The sequence below is a fragment of the Letharia columbiana genome, assembly GCF_014066305.1.
Source record: "Letharia columbiana isolate WasteWater2 chromosome Unknown Sc0000005_s0, whole genome shotgun sequence".
NCBI classification, from domain to species: Eukaryota; Fungi; Ascomycota; class Lecanoromycetes; order Lecanorales; family Parmeliaceae; genus Letharia; species Letharia columbiana.
In genome coordinates, this window is record NW_023501041.1 from 1068596 (window position 1) to 1093191 (window position 24596).

At 49.8% G+C, this 24596-nt stretch overlaps 11 protein-coding genes across 11 annotated transcripts; 7 read left to right on the forward strand and 4 right to left on the reverse strand.

The window, feature by feature from the left end:
* Positions 1-43: 43 nt before the first annotated feature.
* Positions 44-856, forward strand: HO173_002678 (uncharacterized protein; the record flags this gene model as incomplete). Its single annotated transcript, XM_037304610.1, has 1 exon — positions 44-856. One exon carries the CDS (start codon positions 44-46, stop codon positions 854-856), a length of 813 nt encoding a protein of 270 aa, XP_037168703.1.
* Positions 857-1151: 295 nt separating this feature from the next.
* On the reverse strand, positions 1152-3139 carry HO173_002679 (uncharacterized protein; the record flags this gene model as incomplete). Its single annotated transcript, XM_037304611.1, has 9 exons — positions 1152-1639; positions 1692-1809; positions 1864-1879; positions 1935-2028; positions 2227-2547; positions 2595-2699; positions 2750-2882; positions 2934-3005; positions 3059-3139. The coding sequence occupies 9 exons, from the start codon at positions 3137-3139 to the stop codon at positions 1152-1154; spliced, it is 1428 nt and encodes a 475-aa protein (XP_037168704.1).
* A 372-nt stretch (positions 3140-3511) lies between these two features.
* On the forward strand, positions 3512-5133 carry HO173_002680 (uncharacterized protein; the record flags this gene model as incomplete). The annotated part of the gene is made up of 4 exons (XM_037304612.1): positions 3512-3562; positions 3635-3714; positions 3765-4353; positions 4405-5133. The coding sequence occupies 4 exons, from the start codon at positions 3512-3514 to the stop codon at positions 5131-5133; spliced, it is 1449 nt and encodes a 482-aa protein (XP_037168705.1).
* A 656-nt stretch (positions 5134-5789) lies between these two features.
* Positions 5790-7106, reverse strand: HO173_002681 (uncharacterized protein; the record flags this gene model as incomplete). Its single annotated transcript, XM_037304613.1, has 3 exons — positions 5790-6437; positions 6488-6676; positions 7053-7106. 3 exons carry the CDS (start codon positions 7104-7106, stop codon positions 5790-5792), a joined length of 891 nt encoding a protein of 296 aa, XP_037168706.1.
* Positions 7107-8299: 1193 nt separating this feature from the next.
* On the forward strand, positions 8300-11638 carry HO173_002682 (uncharacterized protein; the record flags this gene model as incomplete). Its single annotated transcript, XM_037304614.1, has 4 exons — positions 8300-9051; positions 9099-9298; positions 9345-9424; positions 9473-11638. 4 exons carry the CDS (start codon positions 8300-8302, stop codon positions 11636-11638), a joined length of 3198 nt encoding a protein of 1065 aa, XP_037168707.1.
* Positions 11639-11797: 159 nt separating this feature from the next.
* On the reverse strand, positions 11798-14134 carry HO173_002683 (uncharacterized protein; the record flags this gene model as incomplete). Its single annotated transcript, XM_037304615.1, has 3 exons — positions 11798-13435; positions 13491-13671; positions 13944-14134. 3 exons carry the CDS (start codon positions 14132-14134, stop codon positions 11798-11800), a joined length of 2010 nt encoding a protein of 669 aa, XP_037168708.1.
* Positions 14135-14680: 546 nt separating this feature from the next.
* HO173_002684 (uncharacterized protein) lies at positions 14681-16201 on the forward strand (the record flags this gene model as incomplete). The annotated part of the gene is made up of 3 exons (XM_037304616.1): positions 14681-14833; positions 14917-15351; positions 15410-16201. The coding sequence occupies 3 exons, from the start codon at positions 14681-14683 to the stop codon at positions 16199-16201; spliced, it is 1380 nt and encodes a 459-aa protein (XP_037168709.1).
* Positions 16202-16807: 606 nt separating this feature from the next.
* Positions 16808-18133, forward strand: HO173_002685 (uncharacterized protein; the record flags this gene model as incomplete). Its single annotated transcript, XM_037304617.1, has 3 exons — positions 16808-16903; positions 16961-17086; positions 17135-18133. 3 exons carry the CDS (start codon positions 16808-16810, stop codon positions 18131-18133), a joined length of 1221 nt encoding a protein of 406 aa, XP_037168710.1.
* Positions 18134-19937: 1804 nt separating this feature from the next.
* Positions 19938-21272, forward strand: HO173_002686 (uncharacterized protein; the record flags this gene model as incomplete). Its single annotated transcript, XM_037304618.1, has 2 exons — positions 19938-20009; positions 20058-21272. 2 exons carry the CDS (start codon positions 19938-19940, stop codon positions 21270-21272), a joined length of 1287 nt encoding a protein of 428 aa, XP_037168711.1.
* Positions 21273-21399: 127 nt separating this feature from the next.
* Positions 21400-22450, reverse strand: HO173_002687 (uncharacterized protein; the record flags this gene model as incomplete). The annotated part of the gene is made up of 2 exons (XM_037304619.1): positions 21400-22213; positions 22263-22450. 2 exons carry the CDS (start codon positions 22448-22450, stop codon positions 21400-21402), a joined length of 1002 nt encoding a protein of 333 aa, XP_037168712.1.
* Positions 22451-22791: 341 nt separating this feature from the next.
* Positions 22792-24474, forward strand: HO173_002688 (uncharacterized protein; the record flags this gene model as incomplete). The annotated part of the gene is made up of 6 exons (XM_037304620.1): positions 22792-22994; positions 23046-23124; positions 23175-23303; positions 23354-23678; positions 23736-24172; positions 24232-24474. 6 exons carry the CDS (start codon positions 22792-22794, stop codon positions 24472-24474), a joined length of 1416 nt encoding a protein of 471 aa, XP_037168713.1.
* Positions 24475-24596: the final 122 nt, after the last annotated feature.

Below are 24596 nucleotides of genomic sequence, written 5' to 3' on the forward strand. Positions count from 1 at the left end.
ACGGCCTACGAAGATGCGTCATATTTGACAGTTTCGGATCGTAATGTCAGTCCACCGTTCCCTGATTCGCAGTCCCTACCGAGGTCCAAACCCGTACAGATCAAGCCAGACCACGCTTCATCTCTCTGGCTGCCCGCCACGTCACCGTGACCCACTTACGTGTCGCACACATGCTCATTCCAAGCCCTTTTCGACGGTGCACATCGGCACATCATACGAGCATCTATGCGCCAGGACACTCCCGCGCCTTGAATTCCAAGATCTGACCCGCACAGGCGGTCCTGACGACAAGGGCATTGATCTACTGGGAAAATGGCTGCCATTGTCTCTGCAGTACACCAAGTCCCCACCCCTAAACGTGGTGGTGCAGTGCAAAGCTGTAGCGCGAAAGGCTAGCCCGGAGATGATCAGGGAGCTTGAAGGGACCCTCGCTGGCGCGCCGGGTGAATGGAGGGGAGAAGATACGATCGGGCTGTTGTGTGCGAAGAGGGAAGTTACGCGGGGGGTGAGAGATGCTCTGAGGAGGTCGAAGAGGGCCGTGGTCTGGATCATGATTGAGGATCTTGACGATGCCAAGAAGGACAGGAAGGGAAGTGGAGACGAGGTTGAAACAGAGGCTGGAGACAGCAAGGAAGTGCAGGAGGGAAAAGGAGGAAGGATCAGGCAGATTTTGTGGAACGATCGGGTACAAGAGTTAGTAGGGAAGGTCACAGGGACCCGCGTGATCCATATACCTGGAGAGGATGGAGGGCGAATGGAGACGGAAGTGCTCATGTCATACAATGGCATGTTGGCGGTAGCTGACGATGTCGGAAAAAGACTGGGGGACGATATTCCAGGTTCCTCGCATCTATGACGGTTCGGTTGAACAAATAGGCCATGTTCACCCAGCTACGCTAAATTTGTCATCTTTTCCGGCCGCATACCTCGGAACGGTTTCATCGTAGTCTGGCTGCCTCCCTATCTGTGTTGCTGTTGAGATCAGTGTCGAGCCGCCTCAACCGAAACTTGAATCTGTCTGGTACGAGACTCCCGGGCACAAATAGCGGCAGCCTTAATGCTTTGTAAACGTCAAATATCTATCATCTATCTTCTATCATCATCTTTTCAATAAGACCACTCGGCATGTGTTGGAGGGCCTCATGCACGTATCAAGCCTCACGTGCTCTCTCCCTCTCTTTACGCTTCTTCAAGTTTGCGATCCAGTCGTGGTGTATACTCCAAAGGCTTATTCCCACGCCAACCAAGCTTGCCCCCAGCGTGACAAAATACGCGTTACGATAACAGTACAACCCGTCTTTGCAATCTCGCTGCCCGCCAGGTAGGATGATCGAATGCCGGTCATAGATGTGGCCGTAGACCAGATTGAAGATGTTACCGAAGACAATAGGCGCAAGCGTCATGCTGCCCCAGTTTTGACTGAAGCCATTCACGCCGAAGGTTTCTGCAACGAGTGCTGGGTAGACGCCGAAGAGGAAACCGTAGGCTAGGCCGGTCAAACCAGACAAGAAGCCAAGAAGGTGAGGATTATCAATTTGGGTCCCGCAAACTTGGGCGAAAAGAAAAATTGTGCTGGATATGAAGAGGCACCAAAAACGGCTCATTCCCAGCTTCCTGACAATGATATCGGAACCAATACCTGGGCAAATGAAATTAGCGTTGGGTTTCGGGAGTATACAGCATTGACGTACCGCTGGCGAGCCGTCCACAAAAACTCATGAAGGAGAGGATCTCGACATGCATCAATTGTCGTTCTTGTACGAATTCTGAGGAGGCACTGTCGTCGTAATGATGCCATAGCGCTCTAGCCTGTAAAATAGGTGAGAATGTTCAACGAAACAACAAGAAATTAGGAAGATTTACATCGCTTCCGATATTGCTGAGCAGCTTGTTAGTCTGACATCCCTCCAAGATGGAAACAGCGATTTACTTGCTTGATCGTCATTATGCCCAAGCCCGTCAATAGGCCCATTAACACCCATAGTAGGTAGAACTTCGTGTGTGAAAGCATCGCTAAACCTCGTATATCTACATCGTGTGAGTCATGATCCGTTGCAATTTTTGCCCCGCCTTCCTCATAAGGTATATCGCCGGGACACGACCCAGAAGACTTAGACAACAAAGATGTGGTCTCTTCTGTGCCTTGGCTAGGGACTTCATGTCGATTAAAACTTGAAGGATCCTTGGGTGCATCTTCATGAAATTTGATAGACTCAGGTTGCATACCTGGTTCATGAGACAAGTGACGGACGATGTGCCTACTGTCTTCAGATTTGGAACGTTGAAGTAATGTTGAGGCATCCGAGCCGCTTCGTTCGAGTGAGCCGGGCAGAGGATCATAAGACTGCGGGACTGGCACAATGCGAAGGAGGAAACTACCGATGAAAGGGATCGTGAACGTAGCGATGGCTAACAAGAGGAGCAGATCTAGAGTATTGTCCGGGAAGGCTAAGGACGATACGGATGCGAAGACAAAGGCGCTCAGGCCGAAGGCTGCTAGGGGAAAGGCGGTCGCGGCACCACGGTGATCCGGCCAATTCAAAGCGGCTGAAACTGTGAGTTTCCGGCGACCGTGTTGACGTAGGAAGCCTTACATGTCTTGACAGCGCCTGCGAAAGAAGCGCAACCCCCCACGCCTGTCAGAAAAGCGAAGAAACATAGCCACGGCAACGATATTGAACCAGGACCTCCATCATATGCTGTGGCGATGTCAAAAACCTGACCTTTTGGGCCGCATAGGGCTCCATACCTCTATATAGCGAGAAGTAGCCCACTCCCAACGACACGGCACCCAAGAGAGCGCCTGGCCGAGGACCTCTTGTATCAACCAGTAGACCTATCGGGATGCCGGCGCTGTACATGCCCAGATTGCCGAATGTACCCTGCGAGACATGAGATGCATGTCTAACGCTTTTTCAAAGAAGATGGCCCACAATCAAATTGCTCTGGGTTGAGGAGAGCTTCAACTTTTCTGCAAATGCTGGTGCCCATGCCGAGTACGCATACTGTCCATGCGGTCAGCGTGTTACACAAAGACAAATGTTGCTGGCATATCCACATTAGTCCCGCATGCCAGTGATATAAGAGTGGCTGCAATCACTGATAGTACTCTCGCTGTCCTCAACCTGTTTCCTGACATTGTAGTAGTAATTTGTAATTGGCTAGGCGGGCAGAAGGTCTTTGAGAGACGGTGATTGCTCGTCACCACCTCTTCACGATGGCGAAGCAAGTAGCATCATATCTGCATACAAGGATACAAGGATGAATTAATCAATTTGGACGGAAAAAAGTTGCATACAGAGTATGGTCAGGATCAACAGCCGTTACGCTGGTGGACAACTTATCAGTGCCAAGAGAATGATATCATACGGGATTGGTTGATTTTAAGCGCCTACCCTAGAATACATCGAGCACGTCCCACTGGTCGCATCAAACACGAATATTGTCATACACCTCCGCCGTATCGCCTTCAACCTCGAAATCGCGAGAAGAAAGTACCTTGGTGGACACCATGGGGGCTTTACTCTCCCTTCCGCTCTTGGCTGTCCCGAGTCTTGGGACGGTGAGTTGGCCCCGCTGCTTTTGTTCCGGCGGGCGTTGCCTCAACCATCCGTACTGACTGACCTATCTGTAGCTGATGACCTTTGGAGCCTCCTGTTGCGGAGCAGCCACTTGTTCTGCAGTATGCAGTTCCTGTGGGAAATTTCAGAGCAGGTAGATATCCTTTGGGCCGTTGCGAGGATGTATAGCTAACAGGAGACAAGCATGGCCACTCGCATCGCCTACGCAGTCATCCTCCTACTCAATTCAATAATATCTTGGCTCATGCTCACACCATGGGCCCTCAAGAAGCTGGAACATCTGACTTTGGACTACATGGCGATAACCTGTCAAGGAAAGCAGTGCTATGGTTTCGTCGCTGTCCAGCGGGTCAACTTTGCTCTCGGTCTATTCCACTTCGCTCTTGCAATTCTGCTGCTCGGTGTCAAATCTTCTAGGGATGGACGAGCTGCTTTACAAAACGGTTACTGGGGGCCTAAGATCATCATCTGGCTGGCTTTCGTTGTCATGACCTTCTTCATTCCCGAGGCTTTCTTCCAAGTCTGGGGCAAATACTTCGCATTGGCCGGAGCCATGATGTTTGTGCTCCTGGGACTCATCCTTCTAGTCGATCTTGCCCACACTTGGGCTGAATTCTGCTTGGAGAAGATCGAAAACTATGATTCGAAGGCATGGAGGGGCGTTCTCATTGGATCGACGCTTGGCATGTATACCATGTCGTTCGCCATGACCATCGTCATGTATATTTTCTTCGCAAACAGTGGCTGCGCAATGAATCAAGCCGCAATTACCGTACGTTGATCTATAATCTTACAAACCATGCTACCGCTAATAAGCGTCTAGGTGAACCTCATCGTCCTGCTCATAATCTCCGCCATCTCGGTCCACCCCGTGATTCAAGAATATAACCCCCAGGCTGGCCTCGCACAGTCCGCTATGGTTGCCGTCTACTGCACCTACCTTACTATGTCCGCCGTATCCATGGAGCCCGATGACCACCACTGCAATCCTCTCATCCGTGCTAGTGGCACTCGCACAGCGTCAATCGTCATCGGCGCGATCGTTACCATGCTTACAATCGCCTACACCACTACCCGTGCTGCCACTCAGGGTATTGCTCTAGGCAGCCAAACTAGCCACTCATACAGCAAGCTTGGTTCAGAAGAGGCCGCAGAGCATGGTCTCGTCGACACTCAGCCCTCTGCATCTCGCCGCGAAATGCGCGCCGAAGCCCTCCGTGCTGCGGTCGAAGCTGGCAGTCTGCCTGCTAATGCTCTTGACGACGATGACGAAGACGAAGAGTCCAATGACGACCACGGCGGTAAAGACGATGAGAGACGAGGCACGCAATACAACTACTCCCTTTTCCACGTCATCTTCCTGCTGGCTACATGCTGGGTTGCTACCTTACTCACGCAAAACATCGATTTCGAGAACGCTGGTGACTTTGCAGCTGTTGGGAGGACATATTGGGCTAGTTGGGTGAAGATTGTGAGCGCATGGGTGGCGTATGGCATTTACACATGGAGTCTGGTGGCGCCGGTTACGATGCCGGACCGCTTTGGCTATTAAGAGGAGCACAGTAGCTTTGATCCAGATATGGGCATTTTTTGCGGAGCTGTTGCCAGGGTGTGCGTGGGCATTGGCTGCCAAGGGTTAACATCGGATGGTGTTTATGGGTTCATCATCGGTACTAGGGTGTTACGTACATAGTATAGGCAGTCAATGTGAACGGATGCGAGGAGGCTCTCATCAGTCGATATATCACATTCTCAAAACACGAACTTACTTCAATCTGGTGGTGATGTCTCAAATCTAGAAACAGGCCTCTTCAGATGTGTGTGTGTGTATTGATGTCATGTGTTTCTCAAGTCCGTAGGCCTTTGGCTCTCAGCATAGATTGCCACCTATTAAACGGCACCGTCATACGAGTAAAGTACATGTAAACGCCTAACGGAAGGGTATTAAAACTCGCATTCTTGATCATAAACTTTTTTCGATGCTGGACAACATGAATTGAATGAAAATCGTGATAATGGTACAGGTGTCCGTAGACTTCGAACAAAAGAAAACCCGAGGTCGAAGATTAACATTAAGGTGTGCTGCAGCTCACATGTCCCTTTTGGATGTGAGATTCTAACAGTTGCAGAAGGCGTTCATCGTCTGATATCATCAAAAAGCGGAATGGTCAATACTGGTAACGGTCCAGAATGGGCGTGTTGGTAAGGTTAGGCGTGCAACCCGTTGGTGAAGGCTTGAGGCGGCTCTGGGTACTCCGAGGAGTCTGAGATGCGACTTCTCTTGGCAGGTCGTGATTCCGGCTGCTCGCCTCGTAATTCCGCAACCTCACGCTCAAGCTCGTCAACCTGGCGCTTCAAGTCCTCTTCCCGGTGCAGCGCCTGGTCTAAAGACTGACGCAGCTGGCTCTCGGAGTCTTTGGGAAGCATCTCCGCTTGTGGGGCGCCACCTTGTTCATACTGATTGACCGTGCCCTTGTATAGGTCGTTGATGACCTCCAACTCGCTCACCCGCGTCTTCAAAAAGGTATTCGCTTGTAGTAGCCCTTCGTATGTCTGTGGGGGTTCTAAGTTGCGGTCATTGAAAGATGACGTGGAGCCTGGCGAAGGATGACGCAGCTGAAACGCAGGTATTGCGGGAGACTGGAATGCATGCTCCGCTGACGAGACACCGTCGAAGACATGTTGAGGAGCGATGTTGGAAGGATGAGCGGGGGTTTCGTTGTGCGAGACCGGAGAATTTGATCGGTCGGACCCAGAATTGTGGCCAACTCGCTGATTGTTGGCATAATTTGGATAATTTGGAGGAGGAGTACCCTCTGATTGAGACGTGGGCAAGCCGTTACCGTCAAACAGCGACTTCATCACTTTTGTTAGTATAGTTCTTTGCGCACTTCGAATGTGCTTACCTTTCGCTTCTGCCCCTGACCTGCGGTTTTGACACGATTGCGACTCTTGATTACATCTGTTTTGAGGGATATAGGCCGAGGCGTACCATGAAGCTTGAGGAAGAGGCCACATGCATTGCAGAGGACGGATCCCATCTCGTCGCGTCGCCAGAGAGGTGTTGTAGACGTAGTACAGTTCTGGCATACTGGCTGTAGGTTCCCAGGCTCACGGTCAGCAAATGTTGCCATATTTCACACAAATACCCGCAACCACAATTTTCGCCGCTCTCGAATTAGTCCTCGGCCTCTTCACTTCACTTCAGCCCGGAACGTTTTTTCAAAGCGTTGAAAACAGAGAAGAACGAAGCCCGATAAGCGATAAGTAATAAGCTCTTTAGCGCGCAGAAAGGGATCTGTGGCCCGCCAGCAATCCAAAAACGTGGTCGCAAAGCCGAACTTGTGAAATACTCTGATAGAGATCATGCCATACATCTGAAAAACACGTCGGTCTTCTTCGCGCTCAGATTCTTGCACGCGAGGGGTCGTGAAGGGAACTATCCTAAGTAAACCAGCTGAAGATACTCACAGGGACGTTGCCTTGACCTGTAGTCGCAGCAGGTAACGATGTAGCATAGCTCATGGTTTGGGAGACATCATTGTACGCCCTATCAGCATCCAGCCGTCAGCCTCAGTCTTGTCCAATCTCAGCCACGTGTAATTGTTCGGCGCTCAAGACTAAGCGCCCACTCACGGGGGTGAAGCCAGAAAATACAGCCAAGGGGGAAGCGTGAGAATATAGGGTGCGTTGCGTAATGGGGTAGTTACCGGAGATGCGGCGACGGAACAGAGGCGACTGAAGCCAGGGTGACTAGAGCAGGAAGTTCGAGGTGGAGATTTGCTTGGTGGGAACGTTGCTGTGTTGAGGCCGAGGACCGCCGAGAGGAGTCGTGGTTGAGGCTGGACGATGGCGAAGGCGCCCGAATATCTGCTGCAGGAGCCGTTTTAAAGGCTGGCAGATCCGGGATCTGATGTGTAGAAGGCAATGGAAGTGTGGGATCCAAGGGGGAGTGTCTGTAGATGAGGGGTACTGATACCGAAGCCGTGGTTGCGGTTGTGGGGGATGTAGAGTGGAAGAATGGAGTTGGAAGCGCTTGGTACCGCAAGGAGGTAGTCGGAAGGTGTTGGCGAAGAAGAGTGTGTTGAGTGTTGTTCGTGGTGTTCGTGGTGTTTTCCCGGGACGCGATAGTTGATTAAGGAGCGAGGATTAAATTAAAGTTGCTTATACAAATGAACGCGCTGGCATTATTAGGTTGGGTAAAGGCAGAAGCAGAAGTAGAAGCAGAGGCAGAAGCAGATTACACGTAAAAGTACAAATGGTTGAAGGATAGCATGGGTTTACGTCGTGGGCGTGGGCGTGGGCGTGAGTATTTGGCTTGGAGGGAGAAAATATGCCCAGGGCCCCAGGGGCAAATCGCGATATTAGATAAAAGGGATGATGAGGCGATCTGCCGCCCTGCACTTATTATTTTAAAGCACTTCAAAAGCAATTAAAAGCACTCAAAGCATATTGGAACAGCAGGGGAGCTATTTTAGGCTCTTGTCATTTCACTTGCTCTTCATCCCCTCCAAATACTCATCATGGAGTTGTTGGATTCGAAAATGAGTTGGTCTTTAAGGATGCGTCCTTCATCTCCTTGCGCCTGAGAGGTTTCAAAACTCAAGCAAGCAAGCCAATCTCGCCTGCAAGAATCCTTTACACCCAAAAATCACACGCTGGTAGACGCGTTCCATTACTTTAGCAGAAGCGTCCGTGTCCTGTCAAAATGGCATGATATGGCAACGATCAAGGCTCTCGAGGGTCGTACTGTTCACCAAATTCAATCTGGCCAAGTCATTGTAGACCTGTGTTCGGTGGTGAAGGAACTGGTTGAGAACAGTCTCGATGCTGGAGCTACTTCGATCGATATCCGCTTCAAAAACAATGGTCTTGACTCCATCGAGGTTCAAGACAACGGTAGTGGCATTGTCAGCGAGAATTACCAGACCATCGCCTTGAAGCATTACACCTCCAAGCTCTCTAGCTACGACGATCTTTCTTCTTTGCAAACGTTCGGCTTCCGAGGCGAAGCTCTTTCCTCTCTTTGCGCTCTCTCCAAGTTTCATGTCACCACTGCCCGTGCAGATGAAGCTCCAAAGGGCACGAGGCTCGACTTCGAGGTGTCTGGCCAACTGAAGAGTACTCAAGTAGTAGCAAGCCAGAAAGGTACTACTGTTGCTGTTGAGGATCTTTTCGTGAGCCTGCCAGTTCGGAGAAGGGAGCTTGAGAAGAACATTAAGAGGGAATATGGTAAAGTGCTCGGTATTCTCCAGGCGTGTGCTTGCATTAGTACGCAAGCGCGGATCTCCGTCAGCAATGTCATGGCAAAAGGCAAGAGAGCGGTAATTTTCGCGACAAAGTCGAACCAGACAACCAGAGAGAACATCGCGACTGTCTTCGGTACAAAAGCATTGCCCGCGCTGGTTGCTATGAATCTCAGCTTCGAGCTACAGCCTACCAAGACCCAAGAACCAGCGTCTAATTCCGAGTGAGTACCCATACTACACATGGAGAAACGAGAATCTGACTGCCAAGAAACAAGCAAGTGCAAGTAATTGGCCATGTTTCAAGACCCACCTTTGGCGAAGGTCGGCAGGCACCTGATCGCCAGATGTTCTTCGTCAATTCAAGGCCTTGTGGACTTCCTCAAGTTGCCAAAATCTTCAACGAAGTCTACAAGGCCTACAATGCTTCGCAGTCGCCATTCATTTTTGCGAACCTATCGTTAGACACTAGTACGTGGCCCTGGGAACACCATAGATTTTTTTTTAATGATCCCAGATGCGTACGATGTGAACGTTTCGCCCGACAAGAGGACGATTCTGTTGCATGATCAGACTAGTTTATTGGAATCCATTAGGGTTTGTAGACGTTTTAGATTCTTGGGAATGGCGAGCTGACCGCTGCAGGTTTCTCTGACCGCGCTTTTTGAGAAACAGGATCAGACTGTACCACAGTCTCAAAAGTCGGGTCAGACCTTTAAAAACCTTACGGGCCGTCGGGGAACCTCAAGCGTTGATGACACGCATACGCCTGGGAACCACGCGTTACACCCCCCTGAGCTTCAAATTTCCGATGATAGCGAGTATGAGGTATCGAGTGAGAAGGAAGAGCCAGCCAAAGATGACGGTGTGCCAAGTCTGATTGAGAGCTTTGCAGGCCGTGACAGCAGAGAGCGTGCTATCAAGGCCACCTCAGCTCCAGGGGCATCGAATAGGACGAAAATGTTGTCCAAAGACAAGCAAAAGCTCGTAAAGAAACTTGGTAGAGAGAAGGAGCAATCACACGAGCCTGCAGACTATGATGATGCTCGGGATCTGGCGAAATCTGATGCCATGCTGAATGGTCTTGCGAGACCAGTGGAAGACTTCAATCGGAGGATTGCCGAGCAGCAGCCTGATTCGATTGAGACTCCAACCCCAATGGGATGTCTTTCGCGCGAGGAGTCCCAAGCATCTTCACCAACGGGAAGTAAGTCAGAGACGGAACACTCTTCAGGAGTAGTGCAAAACGCCTTTGACCGAATGCGCCCCCGGCGTAATCCTCCAGAAGTTGCAACGATAACCATTGGCTCAAAGACTACCACTTCTGTTCTCGGACCATCCTCCTCCTCCAAACGGCGAAAGCTCGATTCGACAACAGCCACTCCAATTAGACCCACGGGCTTCGCTGATGATCCAGCGCGAAAGAAATTCAGTAGCAGCATGAGAGCCTTTGCTGCTCCCGGCTCTGAGCTAATCAAGTCGGTTGGTAGACCACAAAGCAAATCACGGGTGTCTCGGCCGTACCTTGGCAGTGCTAGTGACAATGAAGACGAATCTGGTGTGACGGACCTAAGTCCCGGAGCATTGACAACGTCTGAAGATGATGAAGAAAGCCCGGCCGAGTCCCCAGGTGGTCGTGCCGATGAAACCCTGGAGACGCCTCTCGCGGAGGCTGAATCTGATGATGACTACCTGGATGATGAGGGTAAGAAAGCTCGAGAAGAAGCGACGGTCGCCGATCTGATCAAACAAGCCGAGGAAAAGGCAGCCATGCCCTCCGAGGACAACATCAGACGTGTAAACCAGATATTGAGAGGTCGCGGGCAAAAGGACTCCACTACGCAGCTCATGCAGATGATCGACGAGTCCGTAGAGAGAATTGATCAGCAACTGAAGACTCTGGAGACCGCTTTGCAAGCACCCGCCGATTATGGCTTCTCGCCAAATCCTACAGCTCCCACGGAGGACACATCTGCTGAAGAGAGGTTGTCGCTAACCGTATCAAAAGCCGACTTCGCGCACATGCATATTACAGGCCAGTTCAATCTCGGCTTCATTCTAGCTGTCCGTGACCCCTCTCCCTGTTCGCCCAATTCTGATCTCTTCATAATCGACCAACACGCCTCAGACGAGAAGTACAACTTCGAGCGTCTTCAGGCCAAAACCATTGTCCAAAATCAACGCCTAGTTCATCCACACAAACTCGATCTCACCGCCATCGAAGAGGAAATCATCCTCGACAACAATAACACTTTGCTAAAGAACGGTTTCCAGGTCGAAATTGACATCAGCGGCGATGAAGAAGTCGGCCGTCGCTGTAAGCTCATGTCCCTCCCGATGAGCCGAGAGGTCACCTTTGACGTTACCGACCTGGAAGAACTTATCGCTCTGCTTGCCGATAATCCTTCCTCTTCCTCATCAGAAAGCGTTCCACGGCCGACCAAAGTGCGACGCATGTTCGCCATGCGCGCTTGCCGTAGTAGTGTCATGATAGGAAAGACTCTCACGCCGAAGCAGATGGGCGCGTTGGTGAGGAAAATGGGAGAAATTGACAAGCCGTGGAATTGTCCGCATGGAAGGCCGACTATGAGGCACGTCTATGGGTTGAAAGAGTGGGAGGGGTGGAAAGAGGGTGGTGGGCTAGCGGGAGTGGAGGCAGGGAGAAAGGTTGAATGGGGGAGATGGGTTAAAGGCGTGAGGGAGCAAGAAGAAGAGATGGACCGAGAAGATGATGATGGGAAGGAGGAGCAGATGGAGAAAGGCTTCGACAACAGTGAAGCTGGGGATGCAGAGGATGAGGAATGGAGTTGAAACAAGATGAGTGAACATGTGTTTAAGGATTGTACCGAGTAGTTACCACATGCATGCTGTACGCTAGACATTCACCTGTAAAACAATGAGATGTTACCCTTTATCCAGCCCGGACTCCCTCCTATTTATGAGCACGCTCTGCTAAACGATCCCTGGAGCTCACATCCATCCTCCGGTCCCTGTCCTTCCCTCCTCCATCACTTTTCCGCTAACTTCTCGTGCTCTGATGCCTCCACTTGGGAAAATTCCTCTCTCCTTGACCTCCACTCCGCTCCTACTAACAACCCTACCTCCGCCACCCATTCCTGCAGGCCCAGACCTCCCCATGCCTCCCCACGCTTTGGCCTTGCCGATCCCAACCATCCCAGGGGCCCAGCCCCCTCCTTGGCCAGGATTTCCGGTTCCCGGCCTCAATGGCCCCTTCTCTACCCCGGCTGCTCCCCTTCGCTTCTGCTGATCGAGCGGTGGGGTTGGTGGGTTCATTTGCAGAGGGCGAAAGTTCTCGTTGGTCTTGTAATCAAAGGGCGAAATCTGGGAAAGTGGCTGGTAGGACGGTTTGTTGAGAAGGTGCTTGAGTTCTCTTGGGGGCGATGGGGATGGAGAAGAGGAGGGAGAAGGGTGCGTAATCCAATTGCTGTCGGGAAGTGATGGGACTGTGGACCGCGGACGTGTTGATCCAGGTCGACTTGTTGCTATTGTGGTGATGGTGCTGTTGGAGTAGATTGATGAAGATTTAGTAGGAGAACGAATTATATTTGGTTGGTTGGTATGGCTCGCGGGGTTGGAAGAGTTGGAATAAAGCGAAGAAGACTTGGCGGGAGAACAGATTACTGTTGGTTGATCGGTTTGTTTCGCCAGGCTTTCGCCGTGAGATAGGACAGGGAACATGGTACGAGACGACTGGTGGGATGGGGAGTGTTGATCATAGAAAGGGCCTTGAATCTCAGTACGAGAGGAACGATGAGCAGGCGGTTGGTCGTAGAAAGGAGTTGCGAGGTCAGTCAAAGAGACACTGTCATTGGTGTTGAGATGGGGAGCATCAGTAGTGTTGATATGGGAGTCGGTACGAGAAGAGCGCAATTGGTCATTATTTTGGCTCTGGATCTTGGTCCACGAGGAGCGCTGAGAGAGCGGTAGGTCATAGAAGGGGCCTCTAATCTTGGTATGAGGGGAACGATGAGCCGGTGGCTGACCGTTAAACGGAGTTGAAAGGTTAGTACGAGAAGCTCTGGCGCTCGCGTTAGGATGGGAGACGTCTGTAATGTTTGAGTAGGAGTCATTGCGGGTGTGCATGAATGGGACGGTCGGGGAGGCCATCAGAGGATCTTCAGCCCTGAGTCCTCGGATTTTGTCTGTTGATATGGAGATTTGGCTCGTACGGTTATCGAGAAGAGATGACTTATTGCGCTTGTGCCGAGACGTTAGATTGTCCTCTAAAGGGTTCATATCCGGAGGAAGTCTTGAGACCTTGCGGAAGATGACCCCAAGATAGATCGATATCGCTAAAGATACCAGGTGAAACGTCCCGGTAACCACGCTGGTAACAAAGGTGGCGAACACGATACTGGTAGTAGCCTGGTCGCTAGCGAACAGAGTGGACCAATGACCTGGGGCATTGACAGGCTCGATAGACTGGGTGTGAGAAATCAAGGCCGTAAATACAAGGAACGGGGTCAATCCGGCGTCAATCATGGCTGCAAATAACATATAACTGGCCGAAGATGATGGTGTGCGTCCCCTGGCAGAGCGCGAAAGATGATATGTACCATAGACGGTGTGCAATATTGCAACTCCGGGCTAATACAATACGTGATTAACGTTGATCTTTTGTCCTCATTGGGGTTATACATACGGGCACCCGTATAATCCATCCTGTGGTCGCGTCGGTCCCTTTGATACATATGACACAAAATAGCATGCCAACTGCTCCAATCAACTGGCAATTTCGAAGGACTAGCTGAGTGATTCGTGTAGATTTGACTCTCGACTTTGTACGCGGACTCATTGGTTTCCAGTCCAGGTTTCCATACGGACTAGCAAACGATTAGACAAAGCCACGGACAAATCGCCACAAGTATGGGCAAGCAGCCAAACATCAGTGGCATTCATGACGGCACAGAATTCAAAGTGATCTCGAAACACAGACAACGAATTTGGCCAGATGCTCTGATGCTACAAGGATAGTGCTTCCCATGGACACGTCGTTTGTTCGAGCACTCGGCCTGGAGCCTTCTGATGCGCAGGGAAAAAATTACGCTAGACAGCAAAACCGTGCTTTTCCTGAAAGCTCGCGCCCAAGACTTACGCGACAAAGTACGAATCCGGATGTCGATTAAATTCCTTGGAATTAATCAAAAGGCCATCCGGTTTCGATCTTGGTGTTGGTAGAGACAGGCTCGCTTGCGATATGGCTTTGGGATTGAAGCCTCGCTCGGTGGGGGCTGAGAAAGAATATTTCGAAGGATGTTCGTAGAGGAAGGGCGGCTCAGCACCCATGACTTGGTACAGTGCTCAGCAAGTACTAGATAGAAAATACGACAGATACCTGCACATACGAGAAGACTTGCATGTATAAGGATATCGAATATTGAATCCGGAACTTGAGTCGGGTGTTGGCGGGGCAACGTCGAGCTGCTTCAAAAATAAAGTAGCGACACTATCTACCGAGGCACGCGGGTAGATTGATGAGATCCTCAAAATTATCTCGCAAGAACCTTCAGCTACGGTACTTGGTTGTGAATTTATCATCCACTTTCCAGTTTTTAGGTGTACGGATATTTCTGTCACTCGCGTGGGCACTGCGAGGTTACCTACGTAAAGTACCTTACGTACAGGTAGGTACCTTACTCGTAAGCGACTTGAAAATTCCACGAACGAACCCTCATTTTCTCCACTAATTAGATGAGCACCATCACCCGAACTATTAGCATCTGTATCAGGTGCTCAAAGTTGTTGGTCAGACCATCACATATTCATATTACGAGGCTACACGTCTCAAGGCGGCATAGCAGCCATGTTGTTCGGAATGACCGGCCTTTTCGCATGGCTGTTATTGGATCTGGGCCTGCGGGCTTCTATACAGCTTATAAGGTCATGTCAAGTATAGAGAATGCTATCATCGATATGTATGAGTGTATGCCCGTACCCTTCGGCCTAGTGAGATTTGGCGTTGCGCCGGATCATCCAGAAGTCAAGGTAAAAATGCCTTTTCAACCCGCCTGTATTTTCTTATTTGCCTCTCATGCTCTCACTGTTCACTTCTGATAATCCTTTCTCAGAACTGCCAAGATAAATTTGAGGAAGTTGCTTCATCACCGCGCTTCAATTTTATAGGCAACGTTGCGGTTGGCAAAGATCTGCCGTTGGCAAATCTCAGACCTCACTATAACGCTATCGTCTTCGCCTATGGTGCCACCAAGGACCGGAAACTTGGAATCTCAGGTGAAGACAACCTGAAAGGAATCTACTCAGCGCGCGACTTTGTGGGCTGGTACAACGGACTTCCCGAACACGAAGCACTGGCGCCAGACCTGGAATCGGGTGAAGAAGCAGTGATCATTGGGCAAGGAAACGTAGCCCTTGACGTAGCACGTACACTCTTGAGCGACGTCAATAGTCTACGGAAGACGGACATGACAGATTATGCCCTTGATTCTTTGTCGAAAAGCAGAGTGAAGAGACTTCGTGTCGTTGGTCGAAGGGGTCCAATGCAGGTGTGTACTTCCGTCTCATCAATGCCAAGGAAAACCGCACGATTGACAATTCGTGTAGGCATCCTTTACTATCAAAGAAGTCCGGGAGCTATTGAATCTGCCTTCTGTCTCTTTCGAGCCTATTGATCCTGCTCTATTTCCGCCAAACGCTGCAAAACTTCCTCGAACGCCCAAACGTCTCACTCAGCTCTTAGCTAAGGGCTCATCAACTCCAGCTTCGCAAGCGCGAAAGTCCTGGTCTTTGGATTTTCTCCTGTCGCCTAGATCTTTCAATGCGTCCAGTGCAACACCTAGTAATCTATCTTCTCTCACATTCCTCAAGAACAAAGTAAATGGTCCAGACGTCTTCGACTCGTGGGCTACCGTCTCTCCCACTACAAGTGAGGAATTATACCCCACTTCGTTGGCGTTCCGGAGTATTGGCTATAAGTCAGAAGCCATCAATGGCATGAAAGATTTAGGCATAGACTTCGATGAGTGTCGAGGCATCATTCCCAATGATTTACATGGTCGTATCACTAGTCTCTCAGAAGACGGGACCGGGATTCCGGGCCTCTATTGTTCTGGATGGGTAAAGCGAGGTCCGGCGGGCGTGATTGCTAATACAATGGAAGACGCCTTCGACACAGCGGAATCCATTGCAAAAGACTGGGAAAACAAGGAACCGTTCATGTCCGGTACAAATGGATGGGACGCGCTGCAAGAAGACGCAGCCGCAAGGCATCTGAAACCTGTCAGTTGGGAAAATTGGAAGAAGATCGATGTAGCGGAAAAGGGAAGGGGGAAAGCAAAGGGTAGGGAGCGGGAAAAATTCACAAGCATCCCAGACATGCTTGAAATGCTTGACTGAAGAATGGAGATGGCGTGGCCCGGAGCGGCTTTCGCAGAGCACAACCACGAGCACTAACGCCAAATCAAGAGGAAGTATAAAGTTGCCGTCAGCTATGACCTTGAGCTGACTTTCAGCAGTGGATTAATGAGCTTGCCACGACGGAGAAATTAAGTCAAGGGACACTTAGGAGATACACCCAGTACGCTGGGGTGCGAATGTCTATACTTTGAGCATGCGGTGCGCAGTGACAGACTCCTCCACTAGACCGATTGAGCTTAGAAAATTTGACTATATCTTTTCCGAGTCTGGAACGCTTGGGGCTGCTAGAGAGGGTAGAGCAGCAGATTTTCTCGGAAGAAGGCGTGTCCTGCTGTTCTCGAGAAAGTTGTTCTACAGCAACATGTATGCGAAATGAGTGTGTGTATATATGAGAGCTGTGATATGAGTCTCCAATTCCACATGTATCCTCTTCTGCGTGCCGGTAAAGCGTCGACTGATCCTTATCTCCGAGGACGAACGTCATTCGAAGCCAACAACTGTAGCATTGGTAGAGCCTTGAAATACCAATTATGCTGAAGCTTTCTCGTATTGTGGTTGCGAGAACTTTTCTTCTCTATTCCTGACATGTTCGCCAGAGCGTTGTGTCGAGTGTTACGAATGCAATGCGATCTACGGCCTTTCTCGACCTCTTCGACGCCCAGGGCTGACTTCACCCATGTGGTTTGTGCAATGCTCACCGCAACAAATTCTTCTCGAGGTGAAACTAAAACATTTCAGGTGGTCGGCGCTGGAGCTGTAGGTCTTGCTATTGCTCGCAAGCTGGCTGACCGGGATGGCACTTCGACCCTTCTTATAGAGAGGCATGGAGCAGTGGGGACAGAAACCAGCAGTCGCAATTCAGAGGCGGGTCTCTACACATCTACAAAACCCCTCAAAGCTTAGCCATGGCAGGTCATTCACGCCGGCCTCTACTACGGTCCTACCTCTCTGAAGACACACCTATGTCTCAAAGGCAAACAGATGATGTACGATCTCTGCGAGAAGCAAAACATTCCTTACCGCAACGCAAAAAAGTGGATCCTTTCACAGAACGCCCAGCAACATGAAGAGCTCGTCAAGACACATGACTTTGCCAAGTCAATCGGCGTGCCAATACATTTCATCCCCTTATCAGAAGCACATGCCCGTGAACCAGACGTCCGAGTCGAAGAAGCCGTCCTTGAGAGCCCGACAACCGGCATCGTAGATTCCCACACCTACATGTCCTATCTGGAGTCTGATTTCCAGTCAAAAGGTGGTGACTTGGCATGCTATACGAGTGCGGAGTCAGTCGAGCCTCTTGCTTCGGGCTCTCAAGGCTGGAAAATACAGACCAAATGTCCTTCTTCTTCGAAGACGACATGGATAACAGCCGATACTTTGATAAACAGCGCGGGTCTAGCTGCTGTGTCCTTATCAAACAGTATACTTCCACACGCGCGGCATGTTAAGCCGTATTATGCCAAGGGCTCGTACTACTCTTATTCTGCTCCTATGCCCCGTCCGAAGACTCTCGTGTATCCTGCGCCAACTACGGGAGCCGCTGGCCTTGGTACACATCTGACCATCGATATGACGGGCGCGATTCGATTCGGTCCAGACGTTGAGTGGGTTGATGATCCCAACGACCTCTCTGTAAATGAGTCTCGATTACCAGCCGCTCTCGAAGAGATCGAGACGTATCTACCAAGGATTCAGAAAGAGAAGGTTGGCTTAGATTACTGCGGTATCAGGCCAAAATTAGGAAAGGGAGGCGCTGTTTGGAAAGGTAATGGGGATGGCTTTTTAGACTTCGTGATTAGAAAAGAGGAGGGGTTTGAAGGATTTGTCAATCTTCTCGGCATTGAAAGTCCCGGATTGACCAGTTCTCTAGCGATTGCTGAGATGGTTGATGGATTACTCTATAAATGACGTTGACAGGCGGCCATGCATGTAGAGCAGAAATGGGCTCAGTCTCTCCGCGGAAATCAGATCTCTTGGTTGTTTCGTATTGTAAGTTCAGCTGCTGTGTCAATTTACTCAGCGCGACCTTGTCTCCTTTCATTCTTGCTATCTAGCTAGCTATCCCCGTTCGATACGGTCTTGAATGGGAGCCAAGCCAGTCAAATCAGCAATGTCCTTTGCCTTCCACGAATCTCAGATTGTTGCATCCTAAGAGAGGTTCTTGAAAAGACCTTACGTTTGCCACCGTCCCCCAGATTGTTCTTTCTTTACATCCGCAAGATACAGTCTTTGACCCGCCTCGAATTGCCAGTCGTTGCGGATCTCCACATCAGGAAAGCAAAGGTCCATTTGGATCAGACTCGACTTTCAGCGACGCGTCAATGGAAGCCCTAAAGGTTCTCTTAGACTACACTTTAGCCCTCACCTGCTATGCGGTGACATACCGCCACCTGTAGCCGCCACCCCTGTTGAAGAACATAAACATGATACGAGATAGCCGATTTTTAATTACATTACAGTGCCGAGAAGCCACGGCACAAGGCCTCATATACGGATTTACCCTGGGCACACTGAATTTGCCTCGACAATAAAGAAGTCCTTATCTCTTATCCGTTTTCCATTGCTTCACTAGCATTTAGTTCCTCACAAAAGTTGGACTTCTAAACACACGGGTAAGTTTTTTCCACACATGACGGCCGTCCCATGCCTTTGCTGCCTTGCGTTGACTGCGATCCGGTATCCTCGAAATATCATGAAATGAAGTGAGAGCTATCGGTTTTGATGCCCCCATGGACAAGCTGTCCGTGCCAAATACCATTGCCCTAGATAACATAGCATGTCACTACGGATCGAGTGATTGAGGTCCATAGAAAGGTTGTCACAAGGCTATTTGCATATACTATGCTTATTTCCTGGCATGATATCGGAAAGACCTCAATCGCCACGAGCAGGACCACGCTTTTATTTTCCCATCGAGTCCGTAATTGTTCAGAAACCAAAGCATTGAAGTTCTTTCCTCTATGAGACACATTCTCGCAGGTACATTCTCGATTGTTAAGCTCCACCCTTGTTTTCTCTCATAGTTTGTCCTGGGATCCCAGTGCCCCTCAATTAAATAGTGGAAAGGAAGGAGACGTCTCGCCGAAAATATCCGGCCTTCGACTCGGTAAATATGAAGGGGGGAAAAGGGAGTATAACACGAAGTGCTCCTCGAATTGGGCACATGTCGACACAAGTCTTAGGGTATAATACCGAGGTAAATATACCCGGCTCCCTGGAGTTTTTGAAAGCTAGGAGATTTATCTAGATCATAGATTTCCTTCATTACTGTATTACTCAGGGAGTACCATTAAGCCTCTACAGCCAATTTAGCCATCCGACCAACCGTAAGATAGCTTCGAGAATTGGGCTAAATCGCCGAAGAATTAGAAATGAAAGGTGGTGTAATTTACAGTAGCCAATTCCCGAAAAGAGGCTTGATCGTATTTCTATTCGTAGTGGTTGGTTTTTTTACCATGTATAATAAGAATACCTAATATGATTTTGTAGGTGGTGGATTAATTTAATAATGCTTTGTATTGTTGTTAACTAGCCTACACGGTGTTCAGAAACCTTCTGTCCTTACACCTCCTCGATGCTCCGTGTGTTCTGGTTAGGGTTTTAAGTCCGAGAGCCCTAGTCTCGGATCTCGGCAAATCTTTGATCCGGTTTTTGCGCAAAGAAAATCCAGATCCATTTTCTATAGTTTGTGCAATTCAAATTTTTTGCAGGTATGGGGCCAGAGTCTACCGCGTTGACGACAGACGTCGGATCTGAGTCGCCGTATCAACTGGATAAAGTCCAGGTCAGTCCGATTTCAGCTTTTCCGTAGAAAAAGCCTAACGCCGAACAGACACTCAGAGCTTCCAGCGCACTTCTCAAGCATATCAAGACCGAAGTGCAGAAAAAAGAGACTGTCTCTGGGACCAAAAATCTCCTTGCACCAGAAAATTCTTCCGAAGATGTTTTTCCCTCGGACGTGGAGCCTATATGGCTTGTCCTTACCACGAAAAAATTCATGACCGACCAAAAGCGCCTGAAACCTCGCAAAGTCCTACTTCCGCACTCTCTACATACCTCTTCAAACACATCGATATGTCTAATATCACCAGAGCCGCAACGCCAATTCAAAGATGCCATTGCTCATCCTTCTTTTCCCACCACACTGTCCAAGCGGATCACTAAGGTTATCAGCATCAAGAAGCTGGAAGCGAAATACCGCTCGTTCGAATCTAGACGGCAGCTTCGTGATTCATACGACCTTTTCCTTGCCGATGATCGCATCGTCACATATCTAGCCAAGTTTCTGGGCAAGACGTTCTATAATACTACAGCCAAGCGGCCTATACCCGTCTCCCTCGAAGCCTCGAAGCCAAAGGAGAGAAAGAATGCGGCTCTTCCAAGCACCAAAGTCCGTAAAGAACCTTCCGACACCAAATCGATTGCTGCACCACCTCTACTCGCGAAGGAGATTGAACGCAGTCTCTCTACAGCACAGATCAACCTCTCCCCATCGACTACCACCGCAGTACGCGTTGGCCTTGCATCTTTTACGCCTGAACAATTGGCGGCGAACATCGAAGCTGTGATGGCAAGCCTCGCCGGGAAACTCGTGGGATGGAAGAACGTAAGGGCTGTGCATGTGAAGGGCCCTAATACAATGGCGCTGCCAATTTGGTTGGCTGAGGAACTCTGGGTAGACGAGGGTTATTTGCTTGAGGATGAAGAAGCCGCAGAGGCGAAGGCGAAAGCAGCCCAGAAGGGAAAAAGGAAGAGGAAGTTGATAGAAGGCAAGGAGGCTGGTCATGCAGATTGGGCAGGGAAGAGAAAGGTGGACGGTGAAAGTGAGACTGCGGACGAGCCCAAGCAAAAGAAGGTCAAAAAGTTGAATGATGAAGACCTGAGTCAGGAAATGAAGGAGAGACGAGAGAAGTTACGACAGCAGAAGAGAGAAGCTAGGGACAGTATTGAGGGAAACGATGTGACCATGGACAGGACTCTGGTGGCAAAGCCCAAGGTCAAAAAGACCAGGAGGGCGACGACAGCGATCTCAGCATTTGAATCATGATCTGACAAGTCTCATACACGATGATACCCACGCGTGTCGAATCAATGTCGTCGAAACAAGATTTCTCACAGAACTAAACAGCAGCCAGGTACCACGAACAGCCATTCCATTGGTCCTTAACGCTAAATCAGTCAAGACCACCTTTATTGCGCGACTTGAAATATCTGTTGAAGGCATCTGTGAGGATATTGTCGCTCAGCTGCATGTGTCCACCCTCAGCGATCCTGAAATCGAGTCTTCTCTTTTCGTCCAGAAAGCGCAGACCAATCCAATCTTCCTGATAGATGTCCCTTTCTTGCAGCTTCGTCACTTCCTCACTCGTAGTATTTACCTCACTGAAAAATGCACTCTCCTTAGGTACGACCGTTGTATCATTTGCGAACATAAACATGGCGAATCTGTCCAACTTCTTCATGTTTTCTTTATAGGTGTCATTTTTTACCTTCCTTTCGTTATTTATGTCAGCCAGAAAGTTGCTGTATTCGAAATAATTATCCAAATCCTCAGGGTTTCGATAATATTGCGCGGGTACCAGTCTACTTTGCGAAAATGAACCCCATGCATTGCTTTTCAGGACACCGCGCCAGGTCTGACATAACCAATCGTTGGTAGCACATTCTTGAAACTCACTGATACCGTTGTGCTGGCTTCCAAAGGTCACAAGATTCTCCACCCTGGGACTGTTGCAGCGCTCAACGTAAGCTCGAAGGAATTGGCCGCCTTGGGAAAAGCCGAGCGCATTGATGGCCGGTGCTTTGGAGAGTATCGGATGCGAGGCTAGATCGTCGCATACTTTCTGAACCTGCAGGGTCACATTTCCCAGGAAAGTGGCAGTGCGGTCGGCGGAAGGATCACCATCAAGACGAATATAGTATGTGGTTGTGTTTCCAATGGTGTCGTTGAGTAGCTCCCCAATCGATTGAAGGCCTTCAGCTTTGTAGCTAGAACCTATGAGTACAATGACGTCAAGCTGAAAGGAGGACGACCCACTTGTCGCCGAGACCATGCCAAACCACCAGGGGCAAGTTTGCTGACTCTGCCGAGCTTGCAATTGGAGTGCTCTCCGTTGGTAAGATGGGCTGTTGCGGAGGAGGTAAAGCTGTCACAAATCTCCAAGCAATTGGCAACAGAGCCCAGAGATAGAGAAAAGTCATGCCCATATCTATGCCCATGCCCATGATACGATGAGATGATAACGCTGCTGTAAACACAGATGTCGCCCTTAGGTGAAGAAGGTGGCGGCTGCCAAGAAACACAGAGATGTTGCCAAGACAAAAGAATTGTACCCCAATATCACCCCCTACTCTATTAGCTCTAGGGTGAGTGGGGGTCGTGGGGGGTGCATATATCATGTCTTGTACTGCCAAGCCTTTTCCCCGGATTTTGTTAGATTGACTTCTTCCAGTTTCAAGAGTTCGATCACTCTCGTTTCACAGAAGACTTCAATCGTTCCGCAGTAACATTGACAGTCGTCTACTCGAGAAGCCGGACTCTGGATTTCTCGACACTGGAGTATGAAATGGCTCCGTCTCAGATAGCAGAGCCGATGGAGCATGGTCTTGTTGGTCCTCACCCGTCTTATATCGAAATTGCAAAGCCATACATCTTCGAACCCAAAATTCATGAATGTCTTACCGTTGCTGGAGTATCAGAAGCGAAGGATGACAGTATTCGACTTCAGGGAGTGGCTTGGATCGACAGTGTGAGAAAAGCTATGCATCTGTCAGTAAAGACTGGTAGCATTCTCTAAAGCCCAAAAGCTGATATGAATAGTCCCGTACGAACTTACAACACTGCAGCGGTGTACTATCACAAGTTCCGTCTAGTACATCCTGATAGCAATGGTTACATTGTGAGTATCAGAAAACCCCCAGTAAATTTTGCCCTCTAATAGCATCGTAGGATGCGGCTGCAGCAGCACTTTTCGCGGCGTGTAAGATCGAGGACACACTGAAAAAGTCAAAGGAAATTCTCTGTGCTGCGTACAATCTGAAACTTACACCGGGAGAGCAGCTTACTCCAGATGACCAAGTACGTGTGCGTCCAGTCGAGAAATCGATCCATTTCCTGACTATGGACAGCTGTTCGAGAATCACTCAAAGACAATCATTGGTCTGGAACGTCTCATGCTCGAAGCATCAGGCTTCGACTTCAGAAATCGTTATCCTCAAAATTTGGTTCTGAAGATGGCAAAGCATTATCATGTAGACCGAGATACGGTAGGCAAAACTGCTTATAACATATCTCTGGACCTCTATCGCACCTTCGCTCCCATCAAGCAGACCACGGCCACCATGGCAATTGCATGTGTGGAACTATCGGGGCGCATCTGCGAACAGCCGGTTTCGGAATTAGAAGCAGGCAAGGGTTATACAAAATGGAGAATCTCTCGCCCCGAGGTCATGGGTATGCCCACTGACTACACTCCTATCAAAACACCATATCTAATCATGTCAAATCTAGAGACGCTGCTTGACCTCCTGGACTTGTATACTCACCATCGAGCATCTACCATTGTCGGCCAAGATCACGCCCTCGAGACTTTCATTAGCATCCGAATTGCCCTAAATCAGGAAGCATCGGCCAACAAGTACCCACGCCATTTCCAAAGTCACAAGAAGAGGTCCATCACCAATGGCGCCAAAGCGGCAAATGGCATCATGGACTCGAAAGCTAAGAAACCCGTTACTCCAACCACGAGTCCTCGCGATGAATCCTTGAGAGACATTACCTCTCCAACGGCTAATGGCGGCTCGAAGCCTGGGCTGAAGGAGGGCACGGTGCGCTTCATGCTCAACCCGCAGCGCGCAAGAGACGAGAAGAATGCTGTGGCCGAGTTCTTCAAGGTAGAAGAAGAAGAGTACGAGGTCGAGGTCGAGGTTGAGAGGGAAAGACGTAGAGTCTGAGCTTCCCCTGGGGCTAGATTTGAGCCTGACCTCTGACCATGGAATGCGAGTAGGTACTTCCAGAGACGAAACGCATTCGTTCATTCAAAGCCGAAACGGAGGCCACCATTGCAACATCTTCCAGAGGAGATCCCGTAGAATGGTGCGGCAATGCACCGGACAAGCCGCATGAGGGTCAGCGAAAAGGCAATGGCCGGCTGGAACACCAAGTCCTGGTCCAACGAGGTCCTCCAATTGTTCAGGACGAGGTCCCGGGACGAGCTTCAAAGCGAAAGAAGAGACGTCGAGGCCGTTAGATACGGCCTCAGGAAGCACAGAGCTAGCTTGAGGGCATGTGCCCACAAGTCTGCAAATTCGACATTCCGACCGGAGATCAAGTTACAGCTTCCGAGTGGTAAGAGCAGTGAGGAGATATATC